Raw genomic sequence first — 20,245 nt, 5'->3', positions numbered from 1 at the left:
TACAATCTGTTTTGAAAGATCATACTATAAAACAAATCAGACTGTAGCAAAAAGAGATGAAAATCCTGGTCAAATGATTAAGTCAGCTAAAATATTTTATCTTGGCTCTGAAAAAAAATCATTGCTCAACCCTCAGTTATTTGGTATGGATAAGTAAATATTAACTTCTTTCTCTCGTCTAAAATGAGGGTTTTGGTTGAGGAAGTCTACTTATTTATTCAATATTTATTGGGAACCTATTATGGGTCATACATAGCAGTGAACAAAACAAGAATTATTTTCCTTATAGAACTTGCATTCTAGTGGGTATGGGCATGATAGAAAGAGAGAGACAGGCGGTCTGTGTTTGTAGGGAGAATCAGCACATGGTATTTATAAGAATCTAAATAAGAAAAATATACAGTATGTTAGAGAGTGGTAAGTTTGTGGAGGAAAACATATGAAGGCAGAAGGATAGGAAGTGCATTTTGCGATTTAAAATAGACTAGGGGGCTGGCCTCCAGAAGCAATGACATTGATATGAAGACCTGAAGGGAGGGAGGAATGGGCATATGGTGGTCAAATTACTCAGGCAAAGGCCTGCACCAAAGTGCTGCCCATACACATGAGACACCAAGGCCAGCAATGTGGCCAGGGTAGAGGCACCCAGGGTAGGGTGCCAGCATCTGACGTCAGAAATTCAAAAGGTAGGGGGAAAGCATTGCGGCTTTATGAGCCTTTCCTCAGACTCTGGCTTTACTGAGTGAATTGGGCATCTTTTTAGCAGAGAAGTGTCATAATGCAATGTACATTCTAACACTGTTACTCTGACTTTTTGTGTTGAGAATAGACAGAGGGGAGGTCAAGAGAAGCCCAGACACTTATTTGCAGGATAAAATGCAAGTGCAAAATGCAATTGCTGTAGGAAGATATGTACCTGGAGGCAGCAGTGGGGGTGGCCTTCTGTGTATAACTTGAAGGTAGGGCCGGTGACATTTGCAGGGAAATGAGATGTGGGGTGTGGAAGGAAAACCAGCATCAACAGTCTCACCAAGTGCATTGGCCCAAGAAGTGACAAGAGTGGGGCTGCCATGAGCCAGGGAGGAAAGGCCATGAGACGTGCAGGTTGGAAGAGCTCAAATGACCAAATTCGGGTATTTGAATTTTGAGATTTCTATTAAACTAGTGATTTTCTATTTGTGGGGAAGGATCACTTGCTTTTAGTCCCAATTAATCATGGACTGATACCTTTGTAAAACATAATAAAAAGAATTACTAAAAAATGTGATTAAAAGACATACGAAGTTCAAACTCTGATTCTTATTAACTCCAACAGATAGGGATTAAACCAACAAACTGCTGGAAGAGTTTCTATAAAAACACTTATTTTCACTACACACTGGTCATAAAAAATTCATATATCTACTAGTCCACAGACAACACGTTGGGAAGCACATATTATCAATTAATCCATAATGTTTAAATTGCTTGTCTACCCATTAGAGGGGATTTCAGACACCATAATGTAAAGCATTCCTATTACAAAATTGATCCTAATCGATTGAGCTTTTCTGTATTTTAAGAATTGAGCAGAAGAAACCCATGCCTCACACAGTGGCAAATTTATGTTATATGAACATTCGGAAAGCAGAGAGTAGTATTAATAGTTCAGGTGATCAAGAAAGAGAGAGAAACTGACTAGAAAAAAATTATTTAAGAAGATAGTCCACTGTGTGGAGGAGCTAGAGGCAGGAGTTTGATAAAAACGTAGGAAGTATTTGCTGTTTAAGAGGGAAACAGCAGAAAAACTCACATAATGAACTCCATTTTGTTAAGCTGCTTTACCTATTCTTGCACATGGGCTAGGATCATCTTAAAGCACTGAGATAACAATGCAAAAATAGCAATTGTGTAGTTTTTACTCTGGGATTAAAGGAGAAGTGCATAAACAACTATGTTTTGTCAAAGATTTCTAGGAAAGTTGTAGCCTGACAAGGACAAAGTTCCCAAGTCCTTAGACCCTCCCTGGTCCCCAGATGTCTATAGTCCTTATTCACCTTTTGATACCAACACCCTCCTCTTCTGCATATGTCCCTCCCATAAACACCCTCTGGCCAGCCTGAAAAATTGGAGAAGGTACGTTAGAACACTAGTGTACCATCTTCTCAGTTTTGCTGGCTTTCCAAATAAACCTGCTTTTCCTCCCATCAACCTTGTCTCTGGTGTTTGGCTTTTGAGCAGCCCAGGAACCAGATGTTAACAAACTACCAATGAGTTACAGAATAACCAACTGTGATAAATTCTCTAAAGGCAGATAGTCCATGATGATGTAATCTAGAAGCTCTGGGAAGGTTTACTTAAAGAGTGGGATTATTTGAGTGGGAGTTTATAAAGCTAACTATTTTGTGGAGCAGAAAGATAACTCTAGGAGAAACAAACAAACAAAAAAACAGCCTAAGGAAAGTCCTTGATGCAGGAAGGCAGGCGATAATCAGGTAATTTAGATATAAGTGAGGAAGAGTCCTCAGTGACTGTTCAGGGCATATCATGAGGATTCTAGCCTCTGGAAGAAGGGTTGCGGTCTTTGTTCCATGAAAAGTGGTGGGCCATAGAGAAGATTCAAGACTGGGAGTTTTGAGATTACATTTGTGCTTTATAAAATTTACTCTAGTTCATTGTGAGATTGGATTGAAAAAGAATGATGAAGCCTCCCCTAGAAAGTTAGGAGGTTGTTAGAGAAGGGAAGGTAATGGCTTTGATGAGGGTGCTTACCACCGGGGTGGAGAGAACCAGATTAAATGCATATTTAGGTGAAATGTCACTTTAAAGGCACAAACGAGTAAAGAAAGACAAAAGAATTTAGGCAATGGTCTTCCAGGCTTCTATAATTAAGACAAAAAAAATCAACACAATACTGGGAAAAAGATGAAAAAATGTTATAAAAATACACACTTTACAAAAGTAACAGGGTGATAACAGAGACCAAAGTAATCAGCTCTCACCACTTTATGCCAATGACATGATTTCATTAATTTTGACAGAAGTACTTAATTTTAAGTGTATTTACAGCGGCAGGCAATTTTTCTAAGCATTAAGATGCTACATTGCATTTTCATAGGCTAATTAGCACTTGACAATTTATTACTTGTAAGGAAATCTCAGACTTCACATTTACATGAAAATTACTTAATCAGTTTCTCAGTAGACTAGAAAAAAAACAAGTGTTATCGAAAAGGGATAGCTGGTATATGCATAATCAGATTTCTTTATAGACATTCTGATTGAATTACTCTGTGCTCTGTGTAGAATATAACAAAATCAGAGAGTGGGAGAGAAAAAGAAAGAGAAAGAGAAAGAGATTGATTTTGATGTTACAAGGTGCCTAAACTGTTATCAGTGCTGGGAAAGTAACATACAAATGATGATAGAACCACAGTAAATAAATTCTCCATGCTGTCATTTGAGTAATATTTTCGGATTCTACTATCAGGAATCTGTGTATAAATTATTTACTTTACAAAGACATTTCCTGGTAATTCTGAGCCACAACAGTTTCTCTTCTCATGCAAATAGAGAGGCAGTCTTACCTGCATAGTCAATGTATGCTCTTTCGCTTCCTGTTCCTGATCTAGCAGGTTCAAGAAAAGTAGAGGAGACAGACAGCAATTTTATAAGTCATGTGCAGATCCTGCTGGTTCTAGCAAGATCTTCCACAGCAATCATGACAACAGGAAAGTTTAATAGCAGTACTTGTGTCTGTCCACAGGGTATTAGTTCATACTCAGCTCCAGAATTTGGAACTGTGCTGAATTTGCCTTATAACTGAGCCAGAATGAAGCTAAACTCACCTTAAGAAATTCAACTTCAGCTATCACCATGACCAGAAGCTCCAATGAGCCCTTTACTCGCAACATTTGAAGCACTGAAGGGTGATAAAAATATGCAGCAAGAGAAAAGCAGTGCAAAAGGCAATTTCCAGGGCACTCACATAGATCTGATTGTTCCCAAAGCGCTTCTGAATCTCATAGAGCAGGCTGCCGTCATTGAGCTCGCTGAGCGTTGCCAGGTCATCGTTTGGGGCAGGAGGCATTAGCTTGACCTGGGGAAGAACCGCAAGTATGATCAATTCTAATTGCTTTCCAATCAACTTTCTTCACAGTTGGATGTTCCACTTTCAATTACCTGTCAAACATTTGAAGACAACCTGAGTTAGGAACTGTTATTAAGAGATGAAATGGTTCAATGAAAAAGAAAAAAAAAAACTCCAAAGCCACAGAGCAATGTATTCAGATGAGAATTTTTGTGCTATACTCCCCAGTGTGCAGGTGCATACACCCTGTCTGTTAACCCAGGCATTAGGTCTGTCAAGATGAGTTCAGCATGTTGACTCTTCTTATTCCCTACTGATAATTTAGACAGCTCTGTACTGTTCTCAGTTCTCTGGAAGATAAGCAGTGGAACACCTCATATATCTGTAGTGTTCCCTAAGCTAAAGCAAAACTTTTCATGTTACCATTGTCGGCATGGTAAGGAAGAAATGTGTATGGAATTTAGATTCTGCATTCATGTAGGATGAGGCCAGGTTTTAAAGGTAGACTTCAGATCTTTCTATTCTGCTCTACATTACTTTTAAGATTAAGGTAGCTATGAGATTAAAATAAGTGTCATAAAGAAAAAATACTTTCCTATTCAATTTAATATGCCATGAATGTTTAAAGACTGCAACTTTTCAAATAAAAAAGATAAATTTGGACTCTTCAATTAAATGAAAATCCATTATTTTCAAATTAGAAATGGGCAATTTTATATACACAGAACATGCTCAGAAAAGTAGTCATTTGATGTAATATGGTAGTAGTGTTTTTTTTAATATCACACACAGAGGAGCAAAAGAGTAAGAATATTCTTATCAATGTGAGTTCTTTGATACTCCTAGTAAATTTTTAATAATTATCATTTGTATTCATGTTTGTAGTCTATATTTGCATTTTGTATTTGTATCTGTATTATATATTATTAACAGCATATACCATTGTTAAATAATTTGAACATAAATATTTCTGCTTATCATGTCAATGTAGTGTAAAAAATACTAAACATTTTTAATAAAACTAAATTTAGGACTATTTTTTCTGATATTAGTGGATATTTCGCAAAGTAAAATCTTTCCCATGAGTTCATAAAGTGGGCTTATTTTCTCCCCAGGCTTCCTAAACCTAATGCATTAATAATAGAAACACAGGCCGGTGTGGTGTCTTACACTTGTAATCCCAGCACAGGGAGACTGTGGTGGGTGGATCACTTGAGGTCAGGAGTTCGAGACCAGCCTGACCAACGCGGCAAAACCTCACCTCTACTAAAAATACAAAAAAAAATTAGCCGGGCATGGTGGCACATGCCTGTAATCTCAGCTACTCAGGAAGCTGAGGCACGAGAATTGCTTGAACCCAGGAGGTACACGTTGCAGCAAGCCGAAATCCAACCACTGCACTCCAGCCTGGACAACAGAGCAAGACTCTGTCTCAAAAGCAAACAAACAAACAAAAATACACACACACACACACACACACACACACACCCACACACACACACACAATAATAGAAACACAAATTGAGTAGTAGACATGTTGAAAGGTCAGAACATGTTTTTTTATGAACTCTAGTTAGAACGGTGGCATGGCAGCAAGCTTTATGGCACTGGAGTTCAAACCATTTCTATAAGCAGGAAACACAGTATTCCAATAGATGAACGTTTATTAAAAACTAATTTGTAAAATATTCCATTAGCTGGGCACGGTGATGTGCACCGTAGTCCCAGCTACTCGGAAGGCTGAGGGGTTTGAGTTATTTAAACCTAGGGGTTTGGGTTTGAGGCTGCCGTGAGCCATGATAGTGCCACTACACTCCAGCCTGGGTGACAGAACTAGGCCCTGTCTCAAAAAAAAAAAAAAAAAAATCTAGATCTCAGAAATATCAACAAGTCTGTACCCTTCCCCATCAAGATGCACAAACTCAAACACCCTGAGTTCATTATTTTAACTACTTTGAAACATTTAAAGGAAACATATTTCCAAATATCTTTCAGCATTAACCTACACCAAGCATGTAATATAGTTTTCCTAAAACTAGTTATTTAATGTTGGGTTAGGGGCATCGCTTTAAGGCTTTGATGCTGTCAGAATTATCTACTTGAATTGTTCAGGAGTTGCAGCCAAAAACTGGTACTTTTTGTTGATAAAAATAGAAGTCATAATGTTCCAGCTATGCCAGTGTTTCCTGGGTTGTCAAAACAGTTTTGAAATTGTTTGATATCAACTTTTTCACATTATACACTGAGTTCCACTTTGCAGAGTCTCATAGGCACCGAGCGCTACCTAGACTGACAGCTCTCAGAGAGAGGCGTGACAATAGAAGTGATGCTGCCTTCGGCGTAGCCCTTAGGCGAAGGAACTGGTGGTCTTGATCCAGGCAGTTTTTAATTCTGCTTTCATTGGTCATGCAAATTCAGGTAAATATCTTAGACATGAATTTGAGCTTCCCTACTTCAAATGTTAGAAAATGCGAGCTCATCTACCTCTGAAACATCAATTATTTGTATTCAGCTGTATGAACAACAGTGTTTAAACCCCAGTTGTATATCTTCCAATCTGTGAGTTCTTGAATATTTCTCTACCTTAACATCATGAAGCTGCTTTTCATTCTCCATGTGATGAAACATAGTCTATACTTCATAAAGTGGTTGAGGGAATTAAATATACGAGGAAAATTTGGCCCAGTGCCTCCTCTGCAACCAAGTGTGCCTCATTAGTGCCCTTAGTAACACATGTAGGGGCCACAGAGACCATGTAACTTCCTACCAGCTTCCCTTGGAGCTGGGGGAGGGAGGGATGAGGGTGAGTGTGGAGGGCCCTGGGTCTGTCCGCGCTGTTCTCAGCAAAGATGCTCAGCTTTCCTTTGCTTTAGGAATCAGAGTTCTCGTTCACGTATTTCTTTCTGAGGAAGGTTCTTCTGCTGAATAACATTTTTTAAAAATTTTGGCATTCATTGTTCTAGCATCCTTATTTAAAGGATGAAAAACTTAAGGCCCAGAGAGGACATGTAGTTTTTCTAGGGTCACACAGCTGATAAGTCAGAAGCAAAACTGGCATGATAACCACTGGGGAACAGGCGGAATTCCAGTGGATAATGGAAACATCTGATGACATCTATTCAATAATGGGCCATATTTCCCTTGCTTACCTTCTTTGTTGGCCATTGTGCTAGAGGTTTAGCACAAAGAGGAAAAAAGGAATGATGTTTGTGACTTCCCCTACTGGGGGGCGGGGGGGAGAAGTTAGGACAGAAATAAGAAATGACAAGTACAAAATGTACGTGAAGGGAAAAACAGGATGCTTTGAAAAGAGAAAAATTTCACTTTAGATTATCTGAGAAGTCGTCTTTGAAGAGGTCACGTTGACACTGAAATTGGACATAATTTTAAAAGGCAGTACTGTGGGATGTGGGGAGAGATGTCTCAGGGAGAGGGAAGGACATGGTGAGGGCTGTAAGGTCGGGAGGAGATGGGTGTGTGGGAGGCCCTAGAACATGCCCTGGCGTGGAGGAGGTGGGAACAGGCAGCAGCAGGGGATATTGAAGGAGCTGGAAAAGCTTCCTGGGCCCTGAGGAAGAGCTGCTACATTCCAGGAATTAGTGAAAGTCATGGAGGGGACTGAGCATGGGGACCACAAGACCAGTTTCACGGTGCTAAGATGACACCCTGGCAGCTGCAGCAGAGAAAAGGCAGGAGTGGTGAGACCAGCTAGCAAGCTGTAGAAAAAGGTGGCCCAAGGAAGAGGCCAAAGAGGAGGAGGAATGGATTGGACTTCGATTAATTTAAGAAAAAGAGGAGCTGCCATATGCAACTGTATGCAACTAAATTGCACTTGATTTCCTAACTGGAATTGATTTAGACAAGATTGAAGGTTTTCTTATAGAGATGGATAATTTTACGCAGTCCAGGATCACAGACTGGAATGCTTGCCTTTGGATATAAAAGGAATCTAGAAAACATGTGCAATTAGGTAAGAATGTATTTTCTAGAGGAGAAATCACTTGTGGCAAAAGTCATTATGTAGACAGACACATGAAAGGGAACTTTCACCATCAATTTAGGGATGGATGTAAATATATTTTCTTTTTAATATCTTTGCCACATTTCTCCAAAGTACATAAACTTACACACACATATAGACAACCCCCAAAACTATGTAGGCATGCACATATGCATGTACAAAAATTAATCCATATGCATATTCATACATGTACATAATTTGATGTAAATCAATAAATGATTGCAATAACTTTGAGTAATGCAAAAAGAAGGCAAAACTCTCCAGCAAGTTAGCATACGTCTTTAACTCCTAAAGAAATCATAAAAAGAGGAAAATCAAGAGTAAGATTTGTGTTTTCTTCAGGAGTAATGATTTATGCTAAGATAATAAGATCCTTCTTACAGTCACGATGCTAACAATTTCAATGCAAATTTCTGTGTGCACATTTAGCAAAAACATGAATAGTACTAACAGAAGTTCTGCATTTGTTCCAGCAAGCCTGGAACAGCTATCACAGACATCTCATTGGTATTCCTGTGGATTCTCGTCTTCAGTGGCACAGCTGTTACATGGGTCAGAGAAAGTACTAGGCTGACACTAAAAATGTGACTACTCCCTAGCCTGTTTATAGTTACACAGTGGGGCAGATCCAGTGTGAGAGCAGATCAAGGGAAGAGTTCCTTGCATTTCTCACGTCAAGATTCCAAAATGACCTGAAGGGAAGCTTTGATAATCAATCTTAAGCAAGGCTATCAAAGGAGCAGATTCTTTATAGATTTCAAAAGCATTGTGACAGCTGACAAGTAGAAAGAAAAGTAAAAAATATGTCTGTGAATGTTTTTATGTTGCAGTTGTAGGCTGAAAAGTGGGCACCACCAATGTCTACCAAACAATTATAACAATAATTACCAGATAAGTACAAAAGATTGCCTGTCCTCTCCAAAATTGACCATTATGGTTTTTATTCTATATATTTCTAAAAGAAGAGATCTAAAACACAAGATAGGCATAATTTAGAAGACAAGGAAGAATTCAGGGGAAACACCTTGAGAAATGTTTTGCGATCCAAAGCTAATTTAAGTTTTGAAAGTATTCTGAATTTGCTGATCCCTCGTCTCCATTGTGTGGACGCTGTTTTGAGCACCGTGGGCTTTACCATGTTGTCTTGTGTTTGCTTGTTTGTGATTTCTCTCTGGGAGGTCGGTAGCACATGTCCAGGGAGTAGAAGCCCAGGGGGCAACAGAGATGGTCTGACCTGTGGGATCAGGGCAACAGGATTTGGAGGAAGGCAGTCTAGGCGCAAATAACCCAGTATGGATAAGTTACACACACAAAAAAGAGGAAATTCAACAGGATTTGGAGGAAGGCAGTCTAGGCACAAATAACCCAGTATGGATAAGTTACACACACAAAAAAGAGGAAATTCAACAGGATTTGGAGGAAGGCAGTCTAGGCACAAATAACCCAGTATGGATAAGTTACACACACAAAAAAAGAGGAAATTCAACAGGATTTGGAGGAAGCCAGTCTAGGCGCAAATAACCCAGTTACACACACAAAAAAGAGGAAATTCAACAGGGTTTGGAGGAAGGCAGTCTAGGCGCAAATAACCCAGTATGGATAAGTTACACACACAAAAAAAGAGGAAATTCAACAGGATTTGGAGGAAGGCAGTCTAGGTGCAAATAACCCAGTATGGATGAGTTAAAAAAAAAAAAGAGGAAATTCAACAGGATTTGGAGGAAGGCAGTCTAGGCACAAATAACCCAGTATGGATGAGTTAAAAAAAAAAAAGAGGAAATTCAACAGGATTTGGAAGAAGGCAGTCTAGGTGCAAATAACCCAGTGTGGATAAGTTACACACACAAAAAAAGAGGAAATTCAACAGGATTTGGAGGAAGGCAGTCTAGGTGTAAATAACCCAGTATGGATAAGTTACACACACAAAAAAAGAGGAAATTCAACAGGATTTGGAGGAAGGCAGTCTAGGTGCAAATAACCCAGTATGGATAAGTTACACACACAAAAAAAGAGGAAATTCAACAGGATTTGGAGGAAGGCAGTCTAGGCGCAAATAACCCAGTATGGATGAGTTAAAAAAAAAATAGGAAATTCAACAGGATTTGGAGGAAGGCAGTCTAGGGGCAAATAACCCAGTATGGATGAATTAAAAAAAAAAAGAAAAAGAGGAAATTAAAAAAAAAAAAGACTGTGTGTTAGATGGGCACAGTGGCTCATGCCTGTAATCCCAGCACTTTGGGAGGCAGAGGCAGGCAGATCACCTGAGGTCAGGAGTTCTAGACCAGCCTGACTAACGTGGTGAAACCCTGTCTCTACTAAAAATACAAAAATTAGCTGGGCGTGGTGGCGGGCACCTATAATCCCAGCTACTTGGAAGGCTCAGGCAGGAGAATCGCTTGAACCCGGGAGGCGGAGGTTGCAGTGAGCTGAGATGGCACCATTGTACTCCAGTCTGGGCGACAGAGTAAGACGCCATCTCAGAAACAAACAAACAAACAAACAAAAAAACAGAAAAAAACTTCGTGTTGACCGGAATGACCAGATTAGGAAAGGGTGATCATGTGACACATACTTTACTTCGCTTCCCAAGGCTTCCACCCATGCCATGCCTGGATAGTCCTGTGTAGTTTTGCCCTCCTTTTGTTATTCTGCCAAGTGTTTCTTAAATAGTGAAGTCTACCAGGCCCTTTCCCTTTCCCTGGCTGCAGATCTGTGTGCTGGTGTACACATGTGCTTGTGTCTCTGTGGACTACAGGAAGAAAGTTTTAGCGGATCTTAGAAACCTGCTGTGGTGCCCCCAAAAGAGCACTGGATACAAAATAAAAGAAACATTTGTGATTCTAGACAATTTGCTTAACTTTTTTTCGTCAAGACAGGCTCGCACTTTATAGTCCATGCTGGAGTGCAGTGATGACGTCCTAGCTCACCGCAGCCTCCAACTTCTGAACTCAAGCAATCCTTCCACCTCAGTCTCTTGAGATGGTGGGACCACAGGTGTGTGCCACCAGGCCCTGCGCCACCAAACCCTGCTACGTTTTAAATATTTTGTAGAGATGGGGTTTTGCTATGTTGCCGGGCTGGTCTTGAACTGCTGGCCTCAAGCAATCCTCCCACCTTGGCCTCTAGTGCTGGGATCATTGGAGTAAGCCACCACTCCCAGCCTGCTTAACTTTCTTGAGTTTAAGTTTGGTCAGCTTGAAATTCAGTTTGAAACTTGAGTTTTAGTTATGTAGTGAAAGCAGAAAATAACCTGCTCACAGTGACATTTTGAGGATTAAGATAGTGCAGGTGAACGCATTTCTAAGCTTTGAAATGTTAACCAACATAACACATTATTTTGCATTATTATTTTCTAAAATAATCTACATTTACATTGAAAAGTATAAAGTCCTGTGGATATGTTGAGTGGAACTACATGAATTTAGAACAGATCCGTGCAGGGAATAGAAGACTACTGCTCTGGCAAAACCGGAGTATGCAATTCCAGTCAGTCACATACAGTCAGTCTATATGATAATGACAGTACAAATAATACATCCATCTCCTGTCATCTTCCTAACAACCATACAAGGCCAGTCCTGTGTACCCATTTTACACATGAGGCTCAGTAAGGCTATGGGACTTCCATAGAGCTCCAGAGCTGCAGACCTGAACCACAGCAGAGCTGCAGACCTGAACCACAGCAAAGCTGCATGCCTCTTTCCCGCTATCTCTCTACTCCAGGCTGTCATAACCTCACCAAACGGAATAAAGACTTGACTTCAATTTCAACCTTAAACCTAATTTAAATAAAAATGTCTGAAGGGAGAAAGGGAGGAAAGAGGGAAAATAAGAAGTTAGGGAACCAAGAAAAGAATGAAAAAACCCAGGAGGTCGGGGAGGGATGGGATGGGAAAGGAAACCAGGAGGGAAAGGGAAGAGAAGGAAGTCTTGCACATTATAATCAATTTAAGAAACATTCTGTGTTCTCAGAGATATTATAAAAACAAATGTTAATTTTAGTGGTTCTCGGAAATTAAAAAAATAAAATGTCAAATCAAGCCTTTAGTATTCATTTACACAGTTACCATTTGATAAGACCTACACTTTATAAAAATCTGGAAAGAGAGATGCAAAGTAGTTTTTATTTTAATTTTTAAAAATTTTCCACATGATGTATTTATCTCTAAAATGTTAATTAGAGCTTTATGGCTTTGAAAAGTGTTTTGGAAAGCTTTCCTATGAAATGTGAATATATAATCCATTCAGTTTACCACGCTGCTCTTCCCTGGAGAGGACCATCCAGCTAGCACCTTGTGGGCAAGAACATATGAGAACATGATGGATACCATGCGGCGTATTACTGGGTGAATATTAGGACATAAATACACAGGAGCATAAAGCCTGTGTAGCCGCCATTTCTTCTCTAATAATGCATAAATAGAGCATGGTTACAATTACTTTTTATGTCTAGGATACAATTATAAAAAGTCTACATCAAAACAGAAAAGTTATCCTGTGAAGATTACACTTGATATTTTTATGTCGTGAATGTCTTATATTTGAAGAATACTTTATGTCTTTTAGAAACATCTTATTAAATTACCACTTAAAAAGCAATCAATCTGCTAATCAGAAATTGTTTTAACTCCACAGAGGGAGAAATCTCAATACCTTGATGAAATGGTTGACCTAGTTTGCTCTTCTTTAATTAAGTAAATGATTATCATTGTACTTACTACTGCTAAACTCAAACACCTAATTAATACAGCTTGAAAGCAAATTAATAGAAATGTACAACAATTTCACATATACACATTGACTAAAAGTCATGCCATATCAATAATTGCATTCAAAAGTTTTTGAATGTTAGTTAATTTGAACAGTAGGAAATCAATTAGCCTGAGATTTCCCACACATTTATATAAATGAATTAAGAAAAAATACTTCAAAACAATGCCAGTAAAAACAAAAATAAAACAAAAATTAAAGTTATCTTTAATTTCTCTAGGTTATGTAATAAATAACATTAACATTCCCATTCTTAATAACAAATTAAAATATGAGGAAAATAACTCCATAAGTTTAAAAACAGTGTTCAATTGTCAGTCATACTCAATTTCTTTGCTCACATAACTATTCTAATAGAATCCTACAATGTAATATTTTAATCAATAAACAAGCTATTAAAAATAAAATTTTCCCCTCCCCAAAGGATATATGTATATACACACACGTATGTGTGTATATATATATATGTATATACACACACGTATGTGTGTGTGTATATATATATATGTATATATATATATAATGATATTATTTCGTAAAAGCTAAAGGTGAGCAGTAATGGGTTTATATATAACAAGAGAAAGCACCTATAAGACTTTATTCAAAGTGGCTTCCCATGAAAACAATTAGGAAACAGAACTCATTCTTGAGTTTCAACTGTTGTAAAATAACTCAGAAATTTGTTTCCTCAACACTCACTGCAAACTAATTTCAGTCTTAAATATCTGTAATGAAAACAAAAACCAAGCTTTTAAATTACTAAATTTATGGGCATAAGTGTTAAAATGTATAAGGAGTAAGAGGGTGCTAGACACTAGTTAATTAATAGTCATTTTTCCTCTATACAGGATACTAATTACAGGATAGTATTAAATCATAACCGGAAATGGAAAGTTATGCCAGACATTAAAGTACACAAATTATATGGCTCAGAAACGCTTGGAATGTTAACAGAAGTTAATAGGATCCTTAAGAAAGTTAAGAATATTTTGCCAGGTGTGGTGGCTCACACCTATAATCCAAGCACTTTGGGAGGCTGAGGTGGGAGGATCACCTGAGCCCAGGAACTCAAGATCAACCTGGGCAACATAGTGAGACCCTATCTCTTAAAAAAAAAAATGGCGGAGCATGGTGGCACACACCCTAGTCCTAGCTCTCTGAAGCTGAGGCAGAAGCATCACTAGAGCCTGTGAGGTTGAGGCTGCAATGAGCCATGATTGTGACACTGCACTACAGCCTGAGTGACACAGCAATCTTCTGTCTCAAAAAATATATACAGATTTTCTCTTAAATTTTACCTAAACTTTGATTTGTCTAGTACTGTGGACTAATTGTATTTCTCCAAATTCATATGTGGAAGCCCCCATCCCTAATGCAACTGTATTTGGAGATAGAGCCTATAAGGAAGTGATTTAGGTTAAATGAAATCATAAGGGTGGGATCCTGAGCCTACAAGATTGCTCCAGAGAGTGCCCTCTCCCTGCTCCTCCCTGCCTCTCCCTCCTTCCCATTCTCCCTGCCTCCTGCTGTCCGTCCTGCAAGGACACAGCAGTGGGAAGGCGCCCTGCACCTTCAGTCAACCTGCACCTTGACCTTGGACCCTCAGAATCCAGATGCCTCCACGACTGTGAGAAATGCATTTCTGTTGTCCAAGCCACCCAGACTGTGGTGTTTTGTCATGGCAGCTTGAGCAGATGAATACACCTGCTAAAATTTAAAAGTGTTTCAGATGTTTCGTTTATCTGCTTTAGTTACTTGAAATAACAAAAATTAATAAAATTAAAATTAAATTTTAAGAAGAAGATCTTTAGAAAACCTGGCTAAAATATCTATAAAATATTAAAAATTAGATACACTGAAGAAAGCTATTTTCAAGGATGCAAGTTATTCTGCCACTTATAAAACAGAAATATACAAAATCATTTATTTCTGTGGCCATAATAAAATACATTAATTGCCATAACTCCAAGCTCATTCCCCTCTCCCCCTTCAAATCCAAAATTACCTCCCATAACTTAGGCACCAGACAAGTACACATATGCACACACACACACGCAACATAAACACACAGACACGCACAGATACACATGCAATGCATGACCACAGTTACTTTTAAGAATAAATGATTCAGTGACTGGTTTGCCCTTCTTGTTCATAAATATTTGGGTCATTGGAATAAACCAAGAAAACGCAGAATACATAAAAATCAAAATAATGACAAATGACTCAACTGGAAATATTCAAGAAGTAATGCGCTGGCTGAGCTTACATATAAGTCAAAACCAAAATTCAAATTGTAAAGCACAATAGCAATTATGTTTGTTGATCAGCAGAATGCACTAATTGTTTATGAAAACTGCAAGCAAAATATTAATCTATGCATTAATTGTCTTTGAATGCAAATTAGTGCACATTTGTTTTTGAAATATGTTGGATTTTAATACATTACTTGATATGAAAAAGTACTGGTAGACACACAGTGAAGGCGTGATTACCTGCTCGGGTTTGGTGGAACCGCTCATCGTGGGGTTTTCAGGGATGCTGTCCTGAGACTGCTGCTTACACAGACCTTTTGTTGCATCTTTGAACATAATGTCTTTTTCCAACAAACTGTCTTGCTTGGCAATTGGTAACACCAGGGGACTGCTACAGGAAAAAAAATCAATACTACAATTAGTCTCTTTCTAATGTTTTATCAATCGAAAATTACCAATACAGGATAGTTGGACTATGATGGTGGTTTTATTCAGATAAGAAATATTTCTTATAAACTGCAGGAAAAAAATTAGTAAGAAATCTGTAAACTTTTAAAAAATTAATTCCAAACTTTATTCAATTTTAATTTTAAAAGAAAAAATATATACTCATTTGAACTCCAGAATAAAATGTTTACACATGTATATCTGACTATAATAGATGAATCAATAAACAACTTAAGAGCCGGGATTGAAATGCATGGCTGAACTAGACAAGATTTAACATGTAAATGCAAAAATAGATTGCAAACAACTGAATAAAGGCATAATTGTATAATTAGTTTAAAAATTACTCATTTAGGATTTAAAATACAAAATCATGGGCAAAATTTCAAGTTTGCAACGGAATAATAATATGAGAATTAAAAATAATAATATCTTTAAGGACTGCAATATTACAAGCAGAGTAACTTTTGTTAATTCTATACAGTTCAAACAAAGCCAAAAAATAAAAGATACTTAACTTTTTATTCTTCTATTGACTTTATTCCCAAAATACAGCCATTATTTTATAATGTTCATTAAAAATAAATGGAAAATAAATGATAAATGTTGCATTGTATCACTAAGATTTAAAAATGTGCCTCCTGAATTGTTACCTTATAAGCAGAAATGCACGTGTATTTAATCAAGTGCAATCTATGTACACATAGTTATTTCATGTAGTCTACCATAGTCACTGTGATTCTAATAAGAGCTAAGTGCAATTTTTTTTTGCCTCTTTTAAACTTCTATTTATTTGAGGTCTAGTTTACATACAGTACAATTCACCCTTTGTTGTTTAGTTCAGTGAGATTGGACTGATATACATAGTTGCATGGGCAAAATAACCAGCAATGTATAGAATACTTTCTCACCTCCAAGAGACCCTTTGTGCTCCTTGGAGTCAATTATTATTAGATGTGTTAGTGGCTTCTCACACTGTGATTTTTATTTGAATTTCATTTTCTTATTTTAAAATACTTATTAAATAAAAATGGAATATATTTAAGGTGTATAATGTGATTTGATAGACATTTTGTAAAGGCAACTACAATTCTATTAATTAACATGTCACACTAGATCTCCAAAATTTGCTCATCTTACGACTTCAAGTGTGTGCTTTGTGACTGACACCTTCCCTTGCTCCCACTCTCCAATAACTGGCAGCCACCGTTCTACTCTCTGCTTCTGTGATTTTCAGGTTTTTAAGAGTCCACACATAAGCAAGATCATGTAATATTTGTCTGTCTGTGTCTGGCTTACTTCACTTGGCCTAATGTCTTCCATGTTGATCCACTGCAAATGATAGAATTTCTTTTTATTTTTTGGTAGCTGAATAATATTCTGTAGATATGTACCACAATTTCTTTACCCTTTCATCTGTTCATGGGCCTTAGATTGTTTCCATATTATCACTATCGTGAATAACGCTGAAATGAACATGGGACAGCACATACCTCTTTGAGATCTTGATTTCATTTCCTTTGAATAAAATATCCAGAATTGAAATACTGGATCATGTGGTAGTTCTATTTTTTAATTTTTTGAGGAAACTCCATACTTGTTTCCGTAGTGACTATACCACTTTGCATCCCCACAAACAGTGTTCAAGGGGCCCCTTTTCTACACACCCTCACCAACACTAGTTATCTCTTGTCTTTTTGATAATTGTCATCCTTACAGGTGTGAGGTGGTATTTTGTTGTGCTTTAAATTTAAATTTCTCTGATATTGAGTACCTTTTCATATACCTGTTGGACAAAATTGTATATCTTCTTTGGAAAAATGTCTATTCAGGTTCTTTGCTCATATTAAAAACTTAGAGGTTTTTTTTTACAGTGAGCTGTGTGAGTTCATTACATACTTTAGATATTTACCCCTTATCATATATATTTGCACATACATATGCACATATATGTATATATACCTAAGTATATGGTTTGCAATTATTTTCTCCCATTCAACATCCTACTTTTTCATTTTGTTGATTTTATTGTTTTCTTTGCTGTGCAGAAGCCTTATAGTCTGATGTAACTGACTTATTTTTTCTTTTGTCATCTGTGCTTTTTTCTTCTGGTGTCATATCCATAAAACTCACTGCCACAAAAGTTGTTGAGGAGCTTCTTGATTTTTTTTTTGAGGTTTATGGTTTTTATATTTAAGTCTTTCATCCATTTTGACTTAATTTTTCTACATGGTGTAAGAAAAGGGTCCCATTTCATTCTTTTGTATGTGAATATCCAGTTTTCCTAGTACCAATTATTAAAGTAACTTTCTTTTCCCTATTGCATCTTGGCAGTCCTGTCAAAGATCAGTTGACAATATACGCTTGGGTTTATTTCTGCACTTTCCATTCTGTTCCAATGGTCTATGTGTCTGTTTTATTGCCACTATCATACTATTTTGATTACTATAGCTTTGTAATATAGTTTGAAATCAGGGGATGTGATGCTTTCAACTTTGCTCCTTCTGAAATAAATAGCTTTTGCTATTTAGAGTTTTTGTAGTTCCATACAAAGTTTCTCTTCTTTGGTAAAATGTGGGCTCAAATCTTTTGACTATTTATATTGGTTTCTTTGTTTTCAGATTATTGACTTTATATATTCTGTATCCAACTCATTTATCAGATAAGCTCTTGGCAAATATTCTCTCCCACTCAGCATCTTTGTAGTTTTATTTGCATAATTGTGTTTCAAAGAAAAAAATTCTCTTACAGTTTGTGCTTCTGTGACTTATCTAAGTTCCTTTCATAACCCAATGTTACCAAAAATTTCTCCTGGGTTTTACTCTAGGATTTGTACAATTTTAAGCTTTACACTTTGATCTATGATCCATTGTGAGTTGCTTTTTGTATACAGTGCTGTATATGAGTTGAAGTACATTATTTTCTCATATGGATGTCCAAATGTTTCAGCATTGTTTTTTAAAAAGTGACTTTCACTTTCATTTAGTGGGACATATTTGTGAAAAATCAATTGACCATATCTGTGTGGGTTTACTTTGGGACTCTCCAGTGTGTTTCATTGATATAATCATTCATTATCATTCATTGATGTAATCATTCATTCTTAACACTACACTGTCTTGATTCATGTATCTCCTCATTTAGCCTTGAAACCAGTCATGTGAGTCATCCAACTTTGTTTTCACTTTGAAAATTATCTGGCAATTGGAGATCTTTAGCATTTTCATATACATTTTGAATTTGTTTGTGAATTTTTACAAAAATACCTGTTGTGATTTTGATTAGCATTGCATTCAATTGATAAACCAGTTTGGTGAGAATTGAAATACTGACAATCTCAACTTGTGTCATGCATGAAAACAAGTACCTTTATTTTGATCTTTGTCAATTTCCTTCCCCAATATGTTTTAGCTTTCAGAATGAAAATCTTCCAAATAATTTTTAGATTTATTCTGTTTTATGGTTTTAAGAATGTATTTTAAAATGCCGAGGCTGACTGTAGAAGGATTGCTTAAGTCTAGGAGATTGAGACCAGCCTGGGCAACACAGTGAGCCCCTTCTCTACAAAAAGTAAAAAGTTAGCCAGCTGCGGTGGTGCATGCCTGTAGTCCCAGCTACTCAGGAGGCTGAGGTGGGAGGATCACTTGGGCCCATGAGGTCGAGGCTGCAGTGAACTGTGATTGCATCAGTATGCTCCAGCCTGAGTGACAGAGTGATACCTGGTCTCAAAAAATAATGAAACAAATGAATAAATAAGAATAAAATTCCAATTTCCATTTATTGAATTTTAGTATATAAATACACAAATGATTTTGTATATTAACCTTGACATAGCAAGAAGAGAGTAAATTCAAGGGTTGCTTTCAGTAACCACCACAGTCTCACCACTTTGCAGCCCGTCTCTATGCCCTGCCTTCCAACTGAACAATAGAACCTAGGAAAGCATGAATAAAAAAAGAGACTACCAAATAGGTCAGGCCTGATGGAAAGTCAGGAATATTAAGAAATAAATTTACAGAAATGCAAGGCGAGTTTTCCTTAGTTTGAACTCTGGATAATGATGTTTTATAGTGTTTTAGCCAATGAAAATACTTGCAAGTAGGTGAGGGGACAGAGGATCATATATTAATATGAGATAGCATGGTACAGTACAGATATATGGGCATGCATTTTCAAGTCAGTAAAACTACCATGTTTGATGTCTGGTTCTACCACTTTGGGTGAGTTATGTAGCCATTCTGCAAAACCAAATTGCAAAAGGACTATAGTGAAGGATTAATAACATAATGCACATAAAGAGATTAGCATCATGACTATGGCCATAAGCAGGGAATAAATCAGCTGCTGTTTTTATGTGTCTAGAACTGTCATGCTTCTGAGATTTCACCCTACTTACAATCTAATAAGTTAGCTTGTAAGTTAACCAGTTCCATGGTTAGTTGCAGAAGACAAGAGTTCCCTGGAGGAGAGATAAAAGACTTTATTACTCATGGAAGACACAGAGCTTTATGTTTATATCAGTTCTCCTTTATCTTCTGTTCCATGTAGTGAGGAGGAGGAAGTAGGAAGAACACAAAACAGCTGGATCTTAATGGATGCCAACACTAGAGAAAGTGCTGTTACAGGAGAGAAAGCCAGCTAGATATCAAGTATCTTTTGAGCAAGCAACAAACGTTGTATCAA

The 20,245-nt window shown here is 37.3% G+C and overlaps 1 protein-coding gene across 1 annotated transcript in view; it reads right to left on the bottom strand.

Moving 5' to 3' along the window:
- Positions 1-20,245, bottom strand: part of MYO16 (myosin XVI) — a 583,910-nt gene that overhangs the window by 349,151 nt on the left and 214,514 nt on the right. Inside the window, exons 10-11 of the mRNA XM_019039479.4 lie at positions 15,356-15,506; positions 3,968-4,078 (exon numbers count right to left, since the gene is read on the bottom strand). Coding sequence (XP_018895024.4) covers positions 3,968-4,078; positions 15,356-15,506 — 262 coding nt within the window. The remainder of the gene's footprint in view (positions 1-3,967; positions 4,079-15,355; positions 15,507-20,245) is intronic.

This window comes from Gorilla gorilla, chromosome 14 (assembly GCF_029281585.2).
Source record: "Gorilla gorilla gorilla isolate KB3781 chromosome 14, NHGRI_mGorGor1-v2.1_pri, whole genome shotgun sequence".
In the NCBI taxonomy this organism is placed as follows: Eukaryota; Metazoa; Chordata; class Mammalia; order Primates; family Hominidae; genus Gorilla; species Gorilla gorilla.
Note: the sequence above shows the minus strand (reverse complement) of the source record. Positions and strands in the feature narration are given on the sequence as shown.